Source organism: Citrus sinensis, chromosome 1, assembly GCF_022201045.2.
Source record: "Citrus sinensis cultivar Valencia sweet orange chromosome 1, DVS_A1.0, whole genome shotgun sequence".
NCBI classification, from domain to species: Eukaryota; Viridiplantae; Streptophyta; class Magnoliopsida; order Sapindales; family Rutaceae; genus Citrus; species Citrus sinensis.
Genome location: NC_068556.1, coordinates 8421069 through 8437862, shown reverse-complemented (window position 1 = coordinate 8437862; position 16794 = coordinate 8421069). Strand labels below are relative to the sequence as shown.

The window sequence follows — 16794 nt, the reverse complement described above, 5'->3', positions numbered from 1 at the left end:
TAAAAATATTGAATTTAAATAACTAAAAATGCCATCGGAAATTGAAATTAATTATTTAATATATAGCATGAAACAAATCTTCACTATTGGTGCTAGGAGGGTGTCGTTCAGCTTGGATCTAAGAGGTGGCAGTCGGTCAACTTCGAGACAGCGCGTTCGAAGTCAAATAAGATGCAGCAGAGGTTGCAGGGGGCAGATTGCAGTGAGGTCGCAGTGGAGCAAAGGTCGTGTCGCGGTGGAGAAGAGGTTGCGTTGCACTGACTTGGCTTCACAGTGATGGGATGGCTGGGCTGGGTAGCCGCTTGGCCGGCTGCGTGTTCGTTGTATTGGATTGTGTTTTCACTTTTTTGATATTTTCTTGTGTGTTAATTTAGATTAGATTAGTGAGTTTGTGTGTTGTGTGCTTACAATTGATTTGATTAGATATTTAAGTTAAAACAATTTATTACAAACTTTCTTTTTGCAAGTTTGGTTTTTATTTATGTCAGAATAAAGTAACTGAAATGATTAGTTATTGTTCTCAAGGCAACGAAAGTTGCAAAAAATTTATTTTATTGCGAAATGTCAACAATGCCCATAACTACACAAACGGCAACCAAACGGAGCAAAAATGTAGGGGGATTTTTTATAAATAAATAAATTCTTACCATCTACTTGCAACAAGCTCAAACTTCAGGGGAGGTTTTTAAAAATTACCCATTTGCCAACGCTGATTCCATTTTGTAGGAGAAATCAACTTCAAAAGCAATGGAGTTTTTTAACAGTGATTTGATTGTGTCATTGTGATCCAAAGCAGTCATCGTATCGCATGACTGGCATTTAATCATGAGTCATCATCCACGTTCTCATGCATAGAGTTGCAAAAGCTATGATTTTTTGAGGCCATTACCTTCACGTCACAGCAAAACTCCACCTGAGTGTAGTTGTAAGCTAATTAACAAAATAAAGAATAAATAAACGTAAAAAGAGAGATTAATATTCAGTATGACAAACATGTACATAGATGTATTTGTAGGCCACCACCTGATTTGATTGTGTAATGGTGTTCCGATGGAGTAATCGTATCCCACGACTGAGATTTAATTATGAATCATCATCCATATTCCCATACTTAGTGTTGCAAAAGCTATGATTTTCTGGGGCCACCACCTTCACGTTACAGCAAAAACTCCACCTGAGTAAGGTTATAAGCTAATTAACAGAAAAAAGAATAAATAAAAACATGAAAAGAGAGATCAATATTCGATATGGCAAATATGTACACAGATGCTTTTTTGGGCATGTACATTTTGATGATGGAGAGAAATGCAAATTCTATTTAAAGAAATAATGCAAATTCTACTTAATGAATTTTACTGAGGTGGCAAACTTTAATTGGTGACAAGAGTAATGGAACTTCGGACAAATCACCTATGCGCATGTGGTCTTGTAATACAACTACCATAGGTATTAGGTACCCACTATCTTGTCAAGCGAGCATAGGAATCCAACTAACACCTCCCTTATTTTCAGCATTCTCAGAATTTTCAGATTCTCAGTTTCTGTACTGTTACAGAAGAATCATGAAGCCAAATGGCATCAAAGACCCATTTTTGGGCAGTGATTATTCCTCAAATAGCAAGCACAAAAGCTGGAGCAAACTTCTACGGCTCCTTCTCGTACTGTTAATCATATCAAGTTCGTTTACTCAAAAGACTGTTCCAATTTTTTTTTTTGGTGGGGGGGGGGGGGGGGGGTGGTGGAGGGGGGTTAGATTGGTTGTTGTTGTTGTTGTTGTTGTTATTATATTATTATTATTATTATTTAATTTTAATTTGTGTATTTCAGTCGTAGGCCTCATATACAGAGAGGAAGTAAGTTGTTGGATGTTCAGAGAAGGAAACCATAACAGTGGAAGGTTCAAAGCCAGTGGTGCCGATATTGTGGAGTCAGAGCAAGGTGTTGTTGCGGCTGATGATGGCCGTTGTTCCGAAATTGGAGCATCAATGCTTAGACAGGGCGGCCATGCTGTTGATGCCGCGGTGGCAACTGCATTATGCCTTGGCGTTGTTAATCCCATGGCAAGTGGAATTGGAGGCGGTTCATTTATGATTGTGAGATCTTCAGCAACCTCGCAAACTCAGGCTTTTGATATGAGAGAAACTGCCCCTCTAGCGGCTTCACAGGTAATGTTTGAATAATACACCATACGATTTTATGAAAATCTTTTATAAGAAATTTGGTTCTCTTGGAGGTCAATATTGTAATTGTCATCAAACAGGATATGTATGAGAACAATCCTGGAGCCAACTATGCGGGTGCACTGTCGATGGGAGTTCCTGGTGAGATAGCCGGTCTTCATGAAGCTTGGTTGAAGCACGGGCGTCTAGCTTGGAGGACTCTGTTCCAACCTGCAATAAAGCTCGCCAAAGAAGGTTTTGTGGTTGCTCCCTATCTTGGACGCCACATAGCCAAGAGCGGTGGGAGGATCCTGAATGATCGTGGCTTACAAGAAGTGTTTGCACCAAATGGGAAGTTGTTGAAACCTGGTGATAAGTGCTACAATGAAAAGCTTGCTCAGAGCCTGGAGGCAGTGGCAGAACAAGGACCACAGGCCTTGTATAATGGAACTGTTGGTGAGATGTTGGTCAAAGATGTGAGCAAGGCTGGGGGGATCTTGACAATGGAGGATTTGAGGAATTACAAGGTTAATGTAGTGGATGCAGTTTCTGTAAATGTTATGGGCTACACCATATCAGGAATGCCGCCTCCATCATGTGGAACTGCTGGGATGGCTATGGTGGGTGATAATTTTCCCATTTGTCCTTGCTTTTCCTTTGCATAATCACCTAATATGTTTAGTGTCTTCTAGCTTGTAACTTGTATGAAGACCGATAAGGGCATTGTAAGGATTAGGAGTTCAGGAATGAGCTGATTTTTGGATATTAGTAGAGATATGTTAATAGACTTACTCCAAACATTGATGTGAAACAGGTTTTAAACATCTTAGATAGCTACGGAAGTTCAGATTCTGCAAAAGGAAATCTTGGTCTACATCGAATAATTGAAGCACTTAAGCACATGTTTGCCGCTAGAATGAACTTGGGAGACCCTAATTTTGTAAACATAAGCTCAGTATTGTCTGAAATGCTTTCCCTATCTTTTGCCAAGCAAATTCAGCAAAAAATATTTGATAACACCACTTTCCCTCCAGACTACTATATGAACAGGTACAATAACTGCGGATAACAAAGGTTTAATTAATATGACTGCTAATGCTGTTGGCACCTACTCATGACTGAATTTCTGAATCATTTTTTTGGCCAGGTGGAGTCAGCTCAGAGATCACGGAACAAGCCATTTCTGCATTGTAGATGCAGAGAGAAATGCAGTGTCTATGACAACAACCGTTAACTATCCCTTTGGAGCTGGGATTCTCTCTCCTTCTACAGGTATTGTCCTTAACAATGAGATGGGCGACTTCTCAATACCAACGGAGAATCCCCCGGACATGCTACCACCTACTCCAGCAAATTTTATTAAACCAAACAAGAGACCACTTTCTTCCATGACTCCACTTATTATCACCAAGGTACTGATATTTCACTCGGTTCATAGTTCAAAGGAAGAAAAGATTGCAATTCAACATCTGAGTGAAAACTCGGATTGTACTCTTCTTAACATACAAGATTTCACTATCCTCTTTGAGGTCTCATTCTTGTTTCCTGCATGACAGGATAATCAGTTGGCTGGGGTTATTGGTGGTAGTGGTGGATTGCACATAATTCCAGCAGTAATTCAAGTTTTCCTTAACCACTTTATCTTTGGGATAGAATCTTTAGCTGCAGTTCAAAATCCAAGAGTCTACCACAAGGTTCATAATTAATTCCTAAATGTGCATGTATCTATAAATGAATGTATAATCTAAAAATCACAAGAATGTCCTTTGATTTAACTTCAAATTTCTGCAGGTGATACCCAATGTTGTTATGTATGAAAATTGGACCGTGATTGATGGAGATCACATTGAGCTAGCTGACGAGACAAAGCTTTTCTTGGAAGAGAGGCGTCACCAGCTGGAGGGCAGGGCAGGGGGAGCTATCGTTCAGCTTATTGTTCAAACTCTCGGGAATCCAATCAATGAAGCCCAAAAATTGAGAAAATATATGGGAAATGCACAAGTGTTGCATGGAATTCTCACAGCAGTGAGTGACCCTAGAAAGGATGGGAGGCCAGCAGCTGTTTAAATTTGTTAGCTGTTTCGGATATAAGTGCATAGCATAAGGAAGAAAGGGTAATTGTTTGTACTGGCTTAATAGCTTGCTCTGTAATTTTTGTTCCACGAGGACTATACATTGTGTGTGTGTGTGTGTGTGTGTGTGTGTGTGTGCGTGCATATCTCAATTGGAGTTTTCACTACTGATCTTGTCCTCATCAACAAAGGAAATTGTCAGTACTATCTACATTCTTATTTTGTTATTCATCTGCTTAGGTGCAATTTATGTACAAGAACTTCAACAAAGCTGAAAGCTTGATCAAAATAGTTTCTTTAGAATCCAAATCAGTTCTCTCAGTTTCCCCTATGTTAGGGAGTCACACATAAGTAACAGTTTGGGTCCTTTAGGATATTAGCGTACCACAGCTATTCTTAGAACAAGTGATATAAGATTTGTTAACAATTTTTTTAGGGAATCTTGACTGCGTGAGTATCAGAGAATGTGGGTCTACACATTGTTCTAGAGCCGAGAATTAACAATACTAGATAGACGTACATCTATGGACATATCTTTGTAATGCAAATTATTTAACTTGATCTTGTCACACACAGCTTTTTGCACGAAAACAATCTGATAAATTCCGAACAAATGAAAGCTTGGGGGAAGATGTGAAGAAGACAAGGCCATCAAACTATGATCTATACTTGTTTTTTGGGAAAACACATTGCCAGGATAAGTTATAATTGCACAGTAATACAATCAATGATTTTTACGGCTACCTCAAGTTTGTGTAGTTCAAGTTCATACCTAAACTCTAATTCTTTGGCTAATAATTCTGTGATCTTTTAATTGGTAAAAAGACAATGAGCTGCGCGTTGAATTTAGATTTTCTTCTTTTATCCACCCAAGCATTTTCCAACTATTGCTGAAAATGCAACTCGGTAATATAACCAAGTGTGGTACAATGCAATAAACAGTATCAAAATCATATAAAGGAAAATTCAACAAATCTGTATCAAATCTCAGATTTTATTGCTAATAGTGTTAGAATAGAAAGCATAGTTGCAACATTACAGATATTAAAAGTCACAGTCTGGCATCTCAACACTAGGGTTTAAAATGTTAAAGTGCCTCAGAAACGTTGCTAGGATTAGGTGGCTAAAATATACATTGAAATCATAAAACAAGAAATTCAGGTAGTTTCATCCAACAGGTTAGGAGTAAAGATATCCTTGTCAGAAGACATAGAAGACATCATTGATACTGGCCAGAAACCATACCCTCAACACAATCATTAAGCACGGCATAAATTCAGATAATGTTTGTACAGTCCCATAGACCTCCAGTTCTAAAGAACCCAAATAAATGATTCACAACTTAAACTAATCCATCAATGAATCAATACAATCAGATAGTAAAAAATTTTCATTTATAACAAAAGCTACAAGATTTTCATGATGTTTTAAACTTAATTGTACAATAGGAACCGACCAACATAAACAAGAGGCAAACCTGTAATGAATCTCGCAGGAAACCCTAGAGCACTTGTAATTATTTCAAGACATTTTCTCCATCAGTTGTATCGGTGACAGAATGTTTGATTTGCTTGTCTCCACAATACAACCATTCATGACCATTTCCTCCAGCATAAAATGGGCTTTCTCCAAATGGAACATGATGTCTAGCTCACACTACAGTACATATTAAGCAAAACCAGGAACTAAATTAACACTCCAAAAATTTTAAACAAAATCAACAAGCTCAATATTTTCAGGATGAGTCAGAAACTTATTCATTCATATCAGGAGAGAACTTACCACATTGCCAAAGTGACGGTCCATGGTTTCGACTAACAAGTGTATGAACTCCAATATAGCAAGCTCATTCTGCAACATGAACAAGAAAAAAGAATCAAACATGCTTCAGACAACCATTTATTTGGCAGATCTCATTCCACGGCAATCACAAAGAGCCATTAATTTGTCATTAGTCTTTCAATTGAAATTCAATTCAAAGGTAAAGGAAGTAGAAGAAGACTTACTTCATCATTGTCGACCCCAACCAAGAAAAACAGAGACGCATAGCGCCTGTAAACAATTTTGTAGTTGCGATGCTCAACAAAAGAACACTGTTGTTATTTATCACAGAGCAAAAAGCAGCAACAAAATCATATTCAATACAATAGCAGTACGCCTAATTGTCGAATCAAATACAAGAAATCAGAAAAAGGGACCTGTTGTTCGGTGCGGGCAAGGCATTTGCGAACAATTTCGCCCTCAAGGGCGCGACGTTCTTCGAGAGTGAGCCATTCGTAGTACTGGGCAAGACGAGTCTGCCCTTGTTTGTTCACCATCAATATGAATCTGATCCCCATCTTTCGTCCAACCTCTCTTCCTTCACAAGTACAGAACAACAACGACTAATTGATTAAGCCTGCCTTGCTCGTGCGCACCCGACTTCAGTGGTTACCTTAGTTTTTTATTTTTCTTTTCTTTAAAATCATTGAATTGGCGATGGGATTATTCGAATCTAATAAATTGCTCAGTTTTATTTTTAAAATTAAATTTTTAATTATTTAAATATTCAATAAAAATTATAATTTTAGACATTAAAATATAGGGACGTTCGTAGATCGCAGTTTACGGATTAGACATAAATACATATTTCATCCACGATTTTATAAATTATAAATTTTTAATTTAATCCAATCTACGTATTGGTAGAACTCAACTTAAATTCAATCCATATATCTGTGGATCAGATATAAATTTGACTCAATTTATATCAAATCCACCATTTTACGGATTAGTTTGCAGGTTAAAAAATTTTAATCATATCCTACCCACAAACTAACTAAACAAAAAAATATAGATAAAAATAATTTTACTACTGATCAAATTTAAAATTAAATGAGATTTAAATAAATTAATTGTTTAAATGAATATAGAAAATACATTCAAAGTTTCAAAGTATAACACACCAAAAAGAAAAAAAAATCTCAGTTGTTTAGATCAGTACATGAAATTAACTATTTAGGAAGCTGTATTTTTTATTTAATTATTTTTATTTTATATTATTATCGAATAAGATATAATAATGGTGTTAATGTAACTATATTTTAATTTATTTATTTATTAGTAAGTATAATTTCATATTTACAAGTTTATTTTTTATTAAATAAATATTTTTCATTTTTTGTGGATTCACGGATTTTTATGGATTTATGGAAGTAAATCCATATTCAACCCACCAACTGCAGATTTTTAAATTTTTAAATTTCCAATCCAATCCACTAATTCACAGATCGGATTTTTACAGTTCATAATTCTATATATCAGACGGATTGAGCGAATTAGATTGAATTTTGAACACCCCTACTAAAATATACGTATTTAGATTCAATGTTGAGCTGACATTTTTATTAATTTTACCATTGATAGTTAATAAATAAAAATATAAAACTAATTAAATATTAACCGTATATTGCTACAATAAAATCTTAATAAATAAATGTCGATAAATTAATAATCTCGATTAAATAATAAATTCTTCCTATCCCGACTTGGGACAATGTACCAAAATAATAATTTCGCTACATGGATAAGATAATAATTTTTTTTCGAATCCTTTAGGGCCCAACGAATATATAAATTGATAATTGATCAAATATTAAAAAAATTAATAATAAGCAACATATAAAATTCATATTATGAAGGATTATTTTTCTTGATAACTTACATCTCATTTTTATATTTGCACAATGCCTTCCTCATTTCATCGGTCAATGTAGATTTTTTTTACTCCTTTCAAATGAGAAGGCATGATTCTAATGATTTGAGTCTAAAATTAAAATAATGGATTATGTATTTATCGAGTTTGTGTTGTATGTTCTATGTACTATGTACAATGTACTACATTAATTTACTAATATCATCTGTAAATACATGATAATTAAAATATATTCACATTAAGTTTTTGGCTTCTTTGTACATGTATTTATAACTCATTAATGAATCTTAGTGAAAAGAATAATGCATGTACAAGAAAACTCTTCATAAACTAATAAATTTTAATTTATCGATAAATACATAACCTCACTAAAATAGTATTTTTCTCGGTCCCGACAATAATATTTTTCCCGATCCCAATAATATTACTTTATACAGGTTTTACTGAATATGTATACATGTGATAGAAAATTATGAAAATTGAGTATAGATTAGCTCAATACTAAATCTAAATTCAAAATGTAGAGTAGAATGAATCTAAAAATTTTTATTATTAATTTTTAGGAGTTCAAAAATTGTTCGTCCAAAAAAGTCATATAAAAAGTCATTTGTTTGGATATCAAATACCCAATAAACTATGAATGGATAGTTTACTACAACTAAACATTTTGATTATTAGTTGTTTATTTTAATGTGTTCAAAATTAATTTGGCAAAAATTTTCTATGCAATATTGATATGTACCAAACTAACATTAACAAAACGCAATATGAGCCATAAGTAAATTTAAAACATAAACAAAATAAAATAAAAATTCGTGACAAATGCCTCTTAAGGATTTTTAAATATCGTTGATGTGATTGAAAGATTTGAGATTAAAGTGGAAAATAGTACTCAAAATTGATTTAGAGATTTTAAAAGTCAATTGACAAGAATAAATTAAGAAACCTTAATACAATTAAAATGCACACGTCAACACTAACGTTAAAAAATAAACACATAATTTTTTCATTAAAAAATAAATTAGATTGTATATTAATATTTTATAGAAATATTTTTTTAAACATACTTTCAGTAATTTAATTTCATGCTTTAAAACTAAAAGTATTGTTTACGTTTGTTGTAAACTATTTGAACAACATTTTAATTTTCCGTTTAATAAATCTAAGGGTATATTAAGTATTTAGATGGATTTATTAATTAAAACTTAAACTTTCAATTTCAAATTTTAAAGCTGAGTTTATATAGTAAATAGATTTAATAAATAGTTTGATAGTTTTAAATTACCTGTTTTAAATGACCTTACTCTTCTGCCAGTTATCTAGGGTAGAATTAGATGTATTTATTGTACCTTTAAAGGTGTAATTTTTTTTTTAAACCTCGCAAGGTGTAATTTAGATAAGTTGTTATTATTTTAAAATTTTAGTAGTCATTTAACATAACTATCTTTGACGTAATGGATCAAATTTCTTATTTCGAGGTAAGAGGGTTTAAGAAGGTTTAGACCTAGAAATTTTCAAAATATAATGTACAAAAATGCTTGAGTCGTGCGACTTTTACCCGGTAAAAAAAAAGTAATCCAAACCAGATAAAGATCTTCATTTGATCTGAATTCTCATGAGTTTTTAATAATTTTGTGTTATGTGTATTTAAGTGATAATGTATGGGTAGAATTTAACTTCTTCATTTTCCTTATTTATTAACTACCAATCACCCATTTATATTTTTTCACAAGAAGAGATCAGATAATGAGAGAATCATAATCCATTCAAACGTAGGTACAGAAATAAAATAGTATCTCGATAAATTGATTACTAGTGTTGGCAAGTAATTATTGACGGTTGAGGTCATGGCTCAATTATCGTCGGAAGATGGCTTCGATGGATTATTCCTTTTTTTGCTACTTTATATATTATACACCTTATGAGCAGAATTTGACCTCTAAATCTCATGTATATATTATATATTATACACCATATGGCTTCGATGGATTATTAATAAAATTAATTACCATTACAATTGCTATTAGTTTGATATGATTCAACTTAAATTTTCAAGGTCTGAATTGAGATTAACAAATCTCATCCATTAAACACTAAATTTTATCCCTGTTATCACTTGTAACTCAAATCACCGCTAATACTAAGCATGCTTTTCCGCCAGTTGGGCTCCAAGAGAAATCAATAACTAATAGACTTTTTTTTTCTTTTTTTTTCAATTGATACCGATAGCAAATTGTAATACATTTATGCGATGCTCACTAACGGCAAAGACTCAGAACACTTGAAGCATTTGAATTAACGGTTACAAGACTCGAATCGCAAATGCCCTAAATGGCTAAATCATGTCGAAGTTTCTTCGAGAAGCCGTTAATACTATTCGTTTCTACATTAAACGTATTTCGATCGAATTATTTAAGTGAGATATTTTCTTCATTTATATGCTGCAAGAATCTCTCATTACTCGGGATGAGATTTCACGGAGGACAATATATGCAAACTTAGTATTATTAACCGAGTCTCTCATCATAATAATACACCATCCCAGTGCATAATATGAGATAAAAGAGCTAAATTTTTCTCATGCGTCGTATTAAAACTGAAGAAAAACAACCGAATCAATCAGCCATGGGCGTTGCAGCAACATCCGGAGGCCTGAGGCTACGCTAAACGTAGGCTAAACAATGATAATACTCATGTACATAAGTTTTGTGATATCTTGGTTGGTAGTTCTTCCTAGGCAGCTATCTCTTTCTTCACCAAATTGTCTTCAGTAGAAATGTCCGGTATCTTGGTTGGTAGTTCTTCCTCTTTCTTGTCTTCATTGACAATCTGGGTTAGTAGTTCTTCCTCTTTCTTGTCTTCAATGACATCTTTATGGTTCATAAAGCTTGGCTGATTTGTTGAAGACAGGAGCCTCGCCCACATCCTATCGGTAATCACAACATGGTGCTGTTTCTCAATTATTCGCTGCATAGTGCATTCCAACAATTCAGCTATCAATCAAAGGAAGAGAAGAATGTTTGCTTATAAATATAAGGAAGGTTAAAGGACAGAAAAGGTGCAAGAGGAATAGGAGATGAAGCAAGGGACAGATCATACTTTGAAATTTAAGTCCTAATTCTTCTGAAAAAGCAACAGATATGTATTATGTAGAGTGTGAACTCACATAGAAGGGTATGTAAGTTTGTCTGCCATTGACAAGACCGGATGTATAACCAGTGTACCCAGCCATTGCTCCATGTACACAACTTTGAGCAAGAAGCGTGCAGTACACATTATCGGATGCATTGCTTGGAACAGCACGGATCATGTATGTAGGATCTGCCAGAAAATATGCAATGCATAAACACACTAGAAAATAAGCTTCCATGAGTTAAATGTGTTGTGAACACAGAGTAAGTATAAAGTAGCAACCTATATATTTAAGGTTGATGGGCATCTTCTTTTCTTTTGCAAAATGATCCTGCAAAACAGAACGGGACCTATAAAATTATCTGAAAACATTTCAATTGCATAAATTAAAATAAATTGACAAATAATAAGGAAGATTTAACATTGTCCGCTTGAAAGCTGGAGTCTTTTGACAGTAGTATGAATTAGCCCTCGGGAAAGAAACTCAAAAGTTAGGCGAAATCTAAAATCAAGTTCTTAAATACCACCCAGCCATTTGGTTGGGTGGTACTAACAGTTGAGGGAAGTGGTTCGAGTCCCAAATTTGGGACTCACCCTCCTAATTATATAGTGAAGTAGTTTGTTGCCCTGTAATGGGAGTAGATATCTCTCCATCCTGGATTTAGAAGTCTGGGTTGTACTATAACAAAAATTATTCACTTGGTCGTAGTAGATCTCTAATTCTAAAATCATGTTCTTAAGTATGCAAAAATATGAGAAAGAATCAGAATGCTGATGATAGGGAACTCATTTTTAGTTGATATTGACAAAAAAGGCAGAGCGAAATATAGGGAAACTAGAGAATTAGAGAAATTACCTTGATCTTCTGTGATAACCACAGCCCAACATCTTGGAGGAGCTTGTTTCCTGAAGCATCCTGCTGGGTTGCTGACCGAATGCTCTCAGCAAGCAAGTCCTGTCCAGCACCTTCAGCTATCACAATAACCATGTGCCCATTTTCTTTCAGTCGTGTCTCAATATATTCAAAAAGTCCACCATGCCCTTCGAGATAAAAGGGCGACTCCGGGATTAAACAACAGTCCACATCTCGGCTAGCAAGAGTAGCATACATTGCAATAAACCCTGCACAATTTATCAAGTTTAGATTTCATGAATGAGAAATTATCAAATTTTGCTTTCAATAAAGGAAAGAACTACATAAAATTAACTCAAAATGAAAAGGTAGCAGAGAAACTCTGTCGACAAGACAACCAGGAATTTAAAAAGCCAGCAAAAACATGAAACTAAACATTATACATATATGAAGTTCAGTGGGAAAACCTTTTCTTAAAGATATTACAGCTTGAAATCCTCTTAAATTATGGGAGACTTAAAATTAGTTGAAAGAAGTTTTATCACTATATTCACAAAAGATACCAACATACGAGCCAAAATATTGAGGCATTTGCTTATTTGAACTTAAAGAAAAAAAATAAAAATAAAAGCAGAAGTGCAACACCAGTCCCGGTAAGATATTAACTAAAACACTGATTAAAAAGGAAAGGAAACATAACAGAACAATCACGACAGTTATATAAACCATCTTTGTTATCTACCCATGTAACGTTGATGTAAGAACTAGTTGGACGTGTCATGCCGACTTTTTAAACTGCTGAAAGGCAGAGGAGAATGCAGTAAGAAGAAAATGTTATCCATAGCTAATTTAGTAAATGGATGTAGCAGCCTTTAATTTCTTAAAGAGATAAAGTTAAATGTTCTCCATTAGGTATGAGGAGACCTCAATGCAACTGAATGCATGCACGCACATGCTACTGAAGATGTCTTCAATAAGAAACAGGAGCTTACCACTATAGCGGCCCATCAGCTTCACAAGTCCAATACAATTCTCACTACTTTCGGCTTCAACATGCGCTGCATTAATGGCACGTTGAGCCTCTTCAACAGCAGTGTCAAAGCCAAAGGACCTGTCAATGACCTGTCATGCAATAAACAAAGTTGAGAATGTAAACAGATTTGAGGTATGAGGTGTCCTGTGCAGGCAACAGTTAAGCTGTTGACAAGTCAAGAGAGGTACCGGAATGTCATTATCAATGGTTTTGGGGATCCCAGCAACCACAACTTTGAGACCACGTCTTCTAACTTCCTGCAGACATATAAAGAAAAATATTTTCCAACATCAATAAGATGTAGTCAGTTCAAATTACTTCCAAGCATGAAATTAATACTTTCTTCAGACCAAATGAAAGGAAGGAAAATATCATATCTACCAAGGTCCTATAGAAAACCAGCAAGGAACAAATTTAATTTATTTCACCAACTACTAATATTCTACGAAATGGAATTTACCTCATATATAACAGATGCTCCCTTCTGAGTTCCATCTCCTCCAATTATGTAAACCTGAGTTGTCATATAACAGAAAATCAAAATCCTTGGCTCACATAGGTCTCTCTATAACCGAGGGAAAGCATATGTGACTCTTCACTTGTAAAAAGTTTCAAGATGAATAATAAATTCCACAAACCTGATTGATCCCACGGTCTTGGATGCTGTCAACAATCTTTGAGGTATCATGGCCACCTCGTGAAGTACCAAGGACGGTTCCACCACGTTTATGGATGTCATTCACACCCTTAGGTGTTAGAGCAATTGTATTTTTAGCATAAAAGCCCCTGTATCCTCCCTACATCAATCAATCACCTGATCAGTTGAGGAGAACCAAATGATGCATATCAAAAACCACTTTAATTAGCAAATATTCAATAATGGAGTGAAAGGTGTAACTTTCTCTTTAATTTACAACCCATTTATTCAACATAGTTGACTTTTCCTTGACAACTCATGGAGGATGAAAACAAACACAAAAAACTTTAGAATTTCCATATGATAAAAAGCTTTTGCTCGCGTTCTAAACCAGGATAAAGTTTCTGGGCCAGCGTTTGTGCAACAGTTAGGCATAATTTCCTTGTGCAAGTTAAATTGTAAATACTTGTACATGTTTTGCGCATGTATTTTGTTAACAACAAGCACAGCAGAGTATAATCATTACAAATAGTCCTGAAATCACACTTAGAAAAGGGGATGACACTGGTGCTAGATACACTGCATAACAACAATTTCAAGGAGGAAACCTTTAACCCTATAATGCCCAAGAAGGTCTGTGAAATAGTGGTGGAAAATGAACTTCATGAAGTATTGAAGAAAAGGGTTGGAAGAGTTACTTACATCAATTCCCAGCACTCTCTTCACTCCATACATGTAGTAAAGACTGTAAACTATCTCTCTAATCACCGTGTTGAGTCCAGGGCATAAGCCACCACATGTCACGATACAAGCATAAACTTCATCTGACTCAAAATACACCTGAGAAACATCAATCACCCAAAGAATATGTAAATTATAAGCAGGTACCATTCCAATCTGGTACATTGGGTATATAAACACATACCTTTTGACGAGGTCCAGCTCTTCGGAAGTGAGTCCCTCTTGGACTATCCTTATGAACAACAACCTACAGTTGAAAAAAAGCAACAATCTCATATAAGTAAGCAGTTTGTGTTAATTAATCTCATGTCATGTCTCAGAGCATGTATATCCTTACTGGCCCAGTCTACCTCACAGAAATACAGACACATAAGCATTAACTAGCTCCGTTACGCATGATTGGGCACTTACATACTGGGGAGAGATCATGTAACAGCCCGGGCCAACAACCAAGTTGATATTGTTCGCTTTGGGCACACAGCCCATCACAGTTTCGTTATTTTGGCTTTGCAACCCAAACGCATTTACTTAGATAGGAGAGCCCTCAACTTATTAACCAGTCCTAGAACTCACTCACTAGCGATGCAGGATATTTCAGATCAACAGCTAAAAGATTCTCGGGTCAGCCTCTCTAAACCAAAGAATCATGGTAACATTAAATAACGAAGAGGCAGACCACTTCCAACTCCTCAATAGTGAAGCAATGTAGTTAGTAAAGTTAACTAAGACAAAAGTCGTTAACCTAAAATTTGAAGTACAAGAAAGAAAACAAAGTCAGAAGTTGAAGCTCACCTTTTGTGGTACCGTGTCATCCACATGAACAAAATATTGCCTGAAAAAACAAAAGAAAAAAGAAAAAAAAAAAAGAGATGACCCCAATGAATGATATGATAACCAAAAGCAGACATAACAGAAATCTGATTAACAGCAACAATAGAGACAAACAAAGCTAAATCAAAACTCACTTAACAACAGAATATGCAGGATTGTCTTGCAGCGGATTCGGATATGTCTGCAAAATCAAAAATTAATAAACAAATTAAAAGGGCGGCAATATTAAAATAACAGATCAACAGGTCAACAAGTCAAGCAATTAGAGAGTCTATAAAATATATTAACAAAAAGTTTTTCTTAAAAAAAAAAAAAGGAGGAAGTGAAAAAGCAAGTTACAGGAAGATCGGGGATATAATCAGACAAATGAGGAACATCTTCAAGAACATAACCAGCAGGACCAGTCACAATCTTTCGCTGTGAGTTTCCATTGTTGGATGCCGCCGCCATCGAAATAGCTTTTGTCGGAGATCGAAAATCGGAACACGAACTCGAACTAAAACTGACCGAAGATAACAACTGCTTCGAGTTCTGGGAAGGCTTTTGCAGGAAACGCGATTTCAAAGAAGAAGTTGAAGTTGAGGGTGATGGTGAGGGTGATGATAGAGCTACTGAGTCCATTCAAAAGAAAACGAACAATAGGAATCCATATTTATAGGAAACAAGCAAGAACCAGAGTGTTTTTGACCAAAGTAAAAGAAAAAATTAAAAAAATTAGAAACAGCTACGTAAATGTTTAGTTGGTTTTGAAAGGCTGTTTTGTGCGAAAAGTGTACGCAAGAAACGAAACGGGTGGCTTATGCCTTGTTTTAACAGTTTTTTGTTAGTGGTTTTCAGACCGCACAAATAAAAAAAAATGGTATTATTGAGAAAAAAAATAATAATAATAATTAATTAATGAAGAGAAAAAGGAAAAATTATAGCGTTGACACTTGACACAGAGAGAGTGGCGAAAAAGAAAAAGAAAAAGAAGACGAAGCGTGAGAAAGAACAGCACAGGTCCGACAGGATGTGTTTCTTTGGGGGACTTATATGTAATTTCAAGATTCCGTTTAATTTTCATTTTTTGTTTACGGCGACTTACTTGTTACAGTGGCTGTCTTGGGGGCTACGTAAATTATTTGCTAAAAATAATTAGTTTTTGGTTTGTATTATTATTATTATTATTATTATTTTGTTTAATTTGAGTTTTGTTAACATTTTTACGTTGGATTCTGTTTCTGTCGGACAGTAAAAAAGTATGCGGTTTTCACAATAATAATATACTTTTAATATTTTAAAAAAGAATTTATATATATATTAAAGATATCATTATTTTACTATCAAATGTTTTTTGACAATTACTTTTATTCGCTTAATATTTTAATTTTTATCATTTTATCACTAAATCATTAACAATTTATTATCAGTGATTTTTTGTTTTCAGACCATATAAATAAAATATTAATATTATTGAGAAAAGTAAATAATAAAAACAATAACTAATAAAGAAGAAGAAGCAGAAAATTATAGCGTTGACACTTGGCACAGTGAGAGTGGTGAAAAAGAAAAAGAAAAGAATAGTGTTTAGCGTGAGAAAAAAAAAATAGGATTTTTTTTTGGGTGATTTATATATAATTTCCAGATTTTTACTTGTTTCAGT

General features: G+C 34.5%; 3 protein-coding genes and 1 long non-coding RNA gene across 4 annotated transcripts; 1 reads left to right on the top strand and 3 right to left on the bottom strand.

The window, feature by feature from the left end:
• Positions 1 to 682: 682 nt before the first annotated feature.
• LOC112497930 (uncharacterized) lies at positions 683 to 1332 on the bottom strand. The gene is made up of 2 exons (XR_003065015.2): positions 1024 to 1332; positions 683 to 913 (listed from the first exon to the last, which is right to left on the bottom strand). It is a non-coding gene; the product is annotated as an uncharacterized LOC112497930 (long non-coding RNA).
• Positions 1333 to 1445: 113 nt separating this feature from the next.
• On the top strand, positions 1446 to 4540 carry LOC102607834 (glutathione hydrolase 3-like). Its single transcript, XM_025097640.2, has 7 exons — positions 1446 to 1677; positions 1828 to 2165; positions 2261 to 2779; positions 2974 to 3209; positions 3307 to 3571; positions 3716 to 3853; positions 3951 to 4540. The coding sequence occupies exons 1-7, from the start codon at positions 1563 to 1565 to the stop codon at positions 4224 to 4226; spliced, it is 1887 nt and encodes a 628-aa protein (XP_024953408.2). The 5' UTR covers positions 1446 to 1562; the 3' UTR covers positions 4227 to 4540.
• A 933-nt stretch (positions 4541 to 5473) lies between these two features.
• LOC102607536 (AP-4 complex subunit sigma) lies at positions 5474 to 6697 on the bottom strand. Its single transcript, XM_006475298.4, has 4 exons — positions 6430 to 6697; positions 6238 to 6324; positions 6014 to 6082; positions 5474 to 5887 (listed from the first exon to the last, which is right to left on the bottom strand). Exons 1-4 carry the CDS (start codon positions 6568 to 6570, stop codon positions 5753 to 5755), a joined length of 432 nt encoding a protein of 143 aa, XP_006475361.1. The 5' UTR covers positions 6571 to 6697; the 3' UTR covers positions 5474 to 5752.
• Positions 6698 to 10414: 3717 nt separating this feature from the next.
• LOC102607235 (ATP-dependent 6-phosphofructokinase 3-like) lies at positions 10415 to 16092 on the bottom strand. Its single transcript, XM_006475297.4, has 13 exons — positions 15492 to 16092; positions 15287 to 15333; positions 15114 to 15153; positions 14506 to 14568; positions 14283 to 14420; positions 13582 to 13740; positions 13404 to 13457; positions 13132 to 13200; positions 12903 to 13032; positions 11914 to 12179; positions 11340 to 11388; positions 11092 to 11246; positions 10415 to 10892 (listed from the first exon to the last, which is right to left on the bottom strand). Exons 1-13 carry the CDS (start codon positions 15771 to 15773, stop codon positions 10659 to 10661), a joined length of 1686 nt encoding a protein of 561 aa, XP_006475360.1. The 5' UTR covers positions 15774 to 16092; the 3' UTR covers positions 10415 to 10658.
• Between the last annotated feature and the right edge of the window lie 702 nt (positions 16093 to 16794).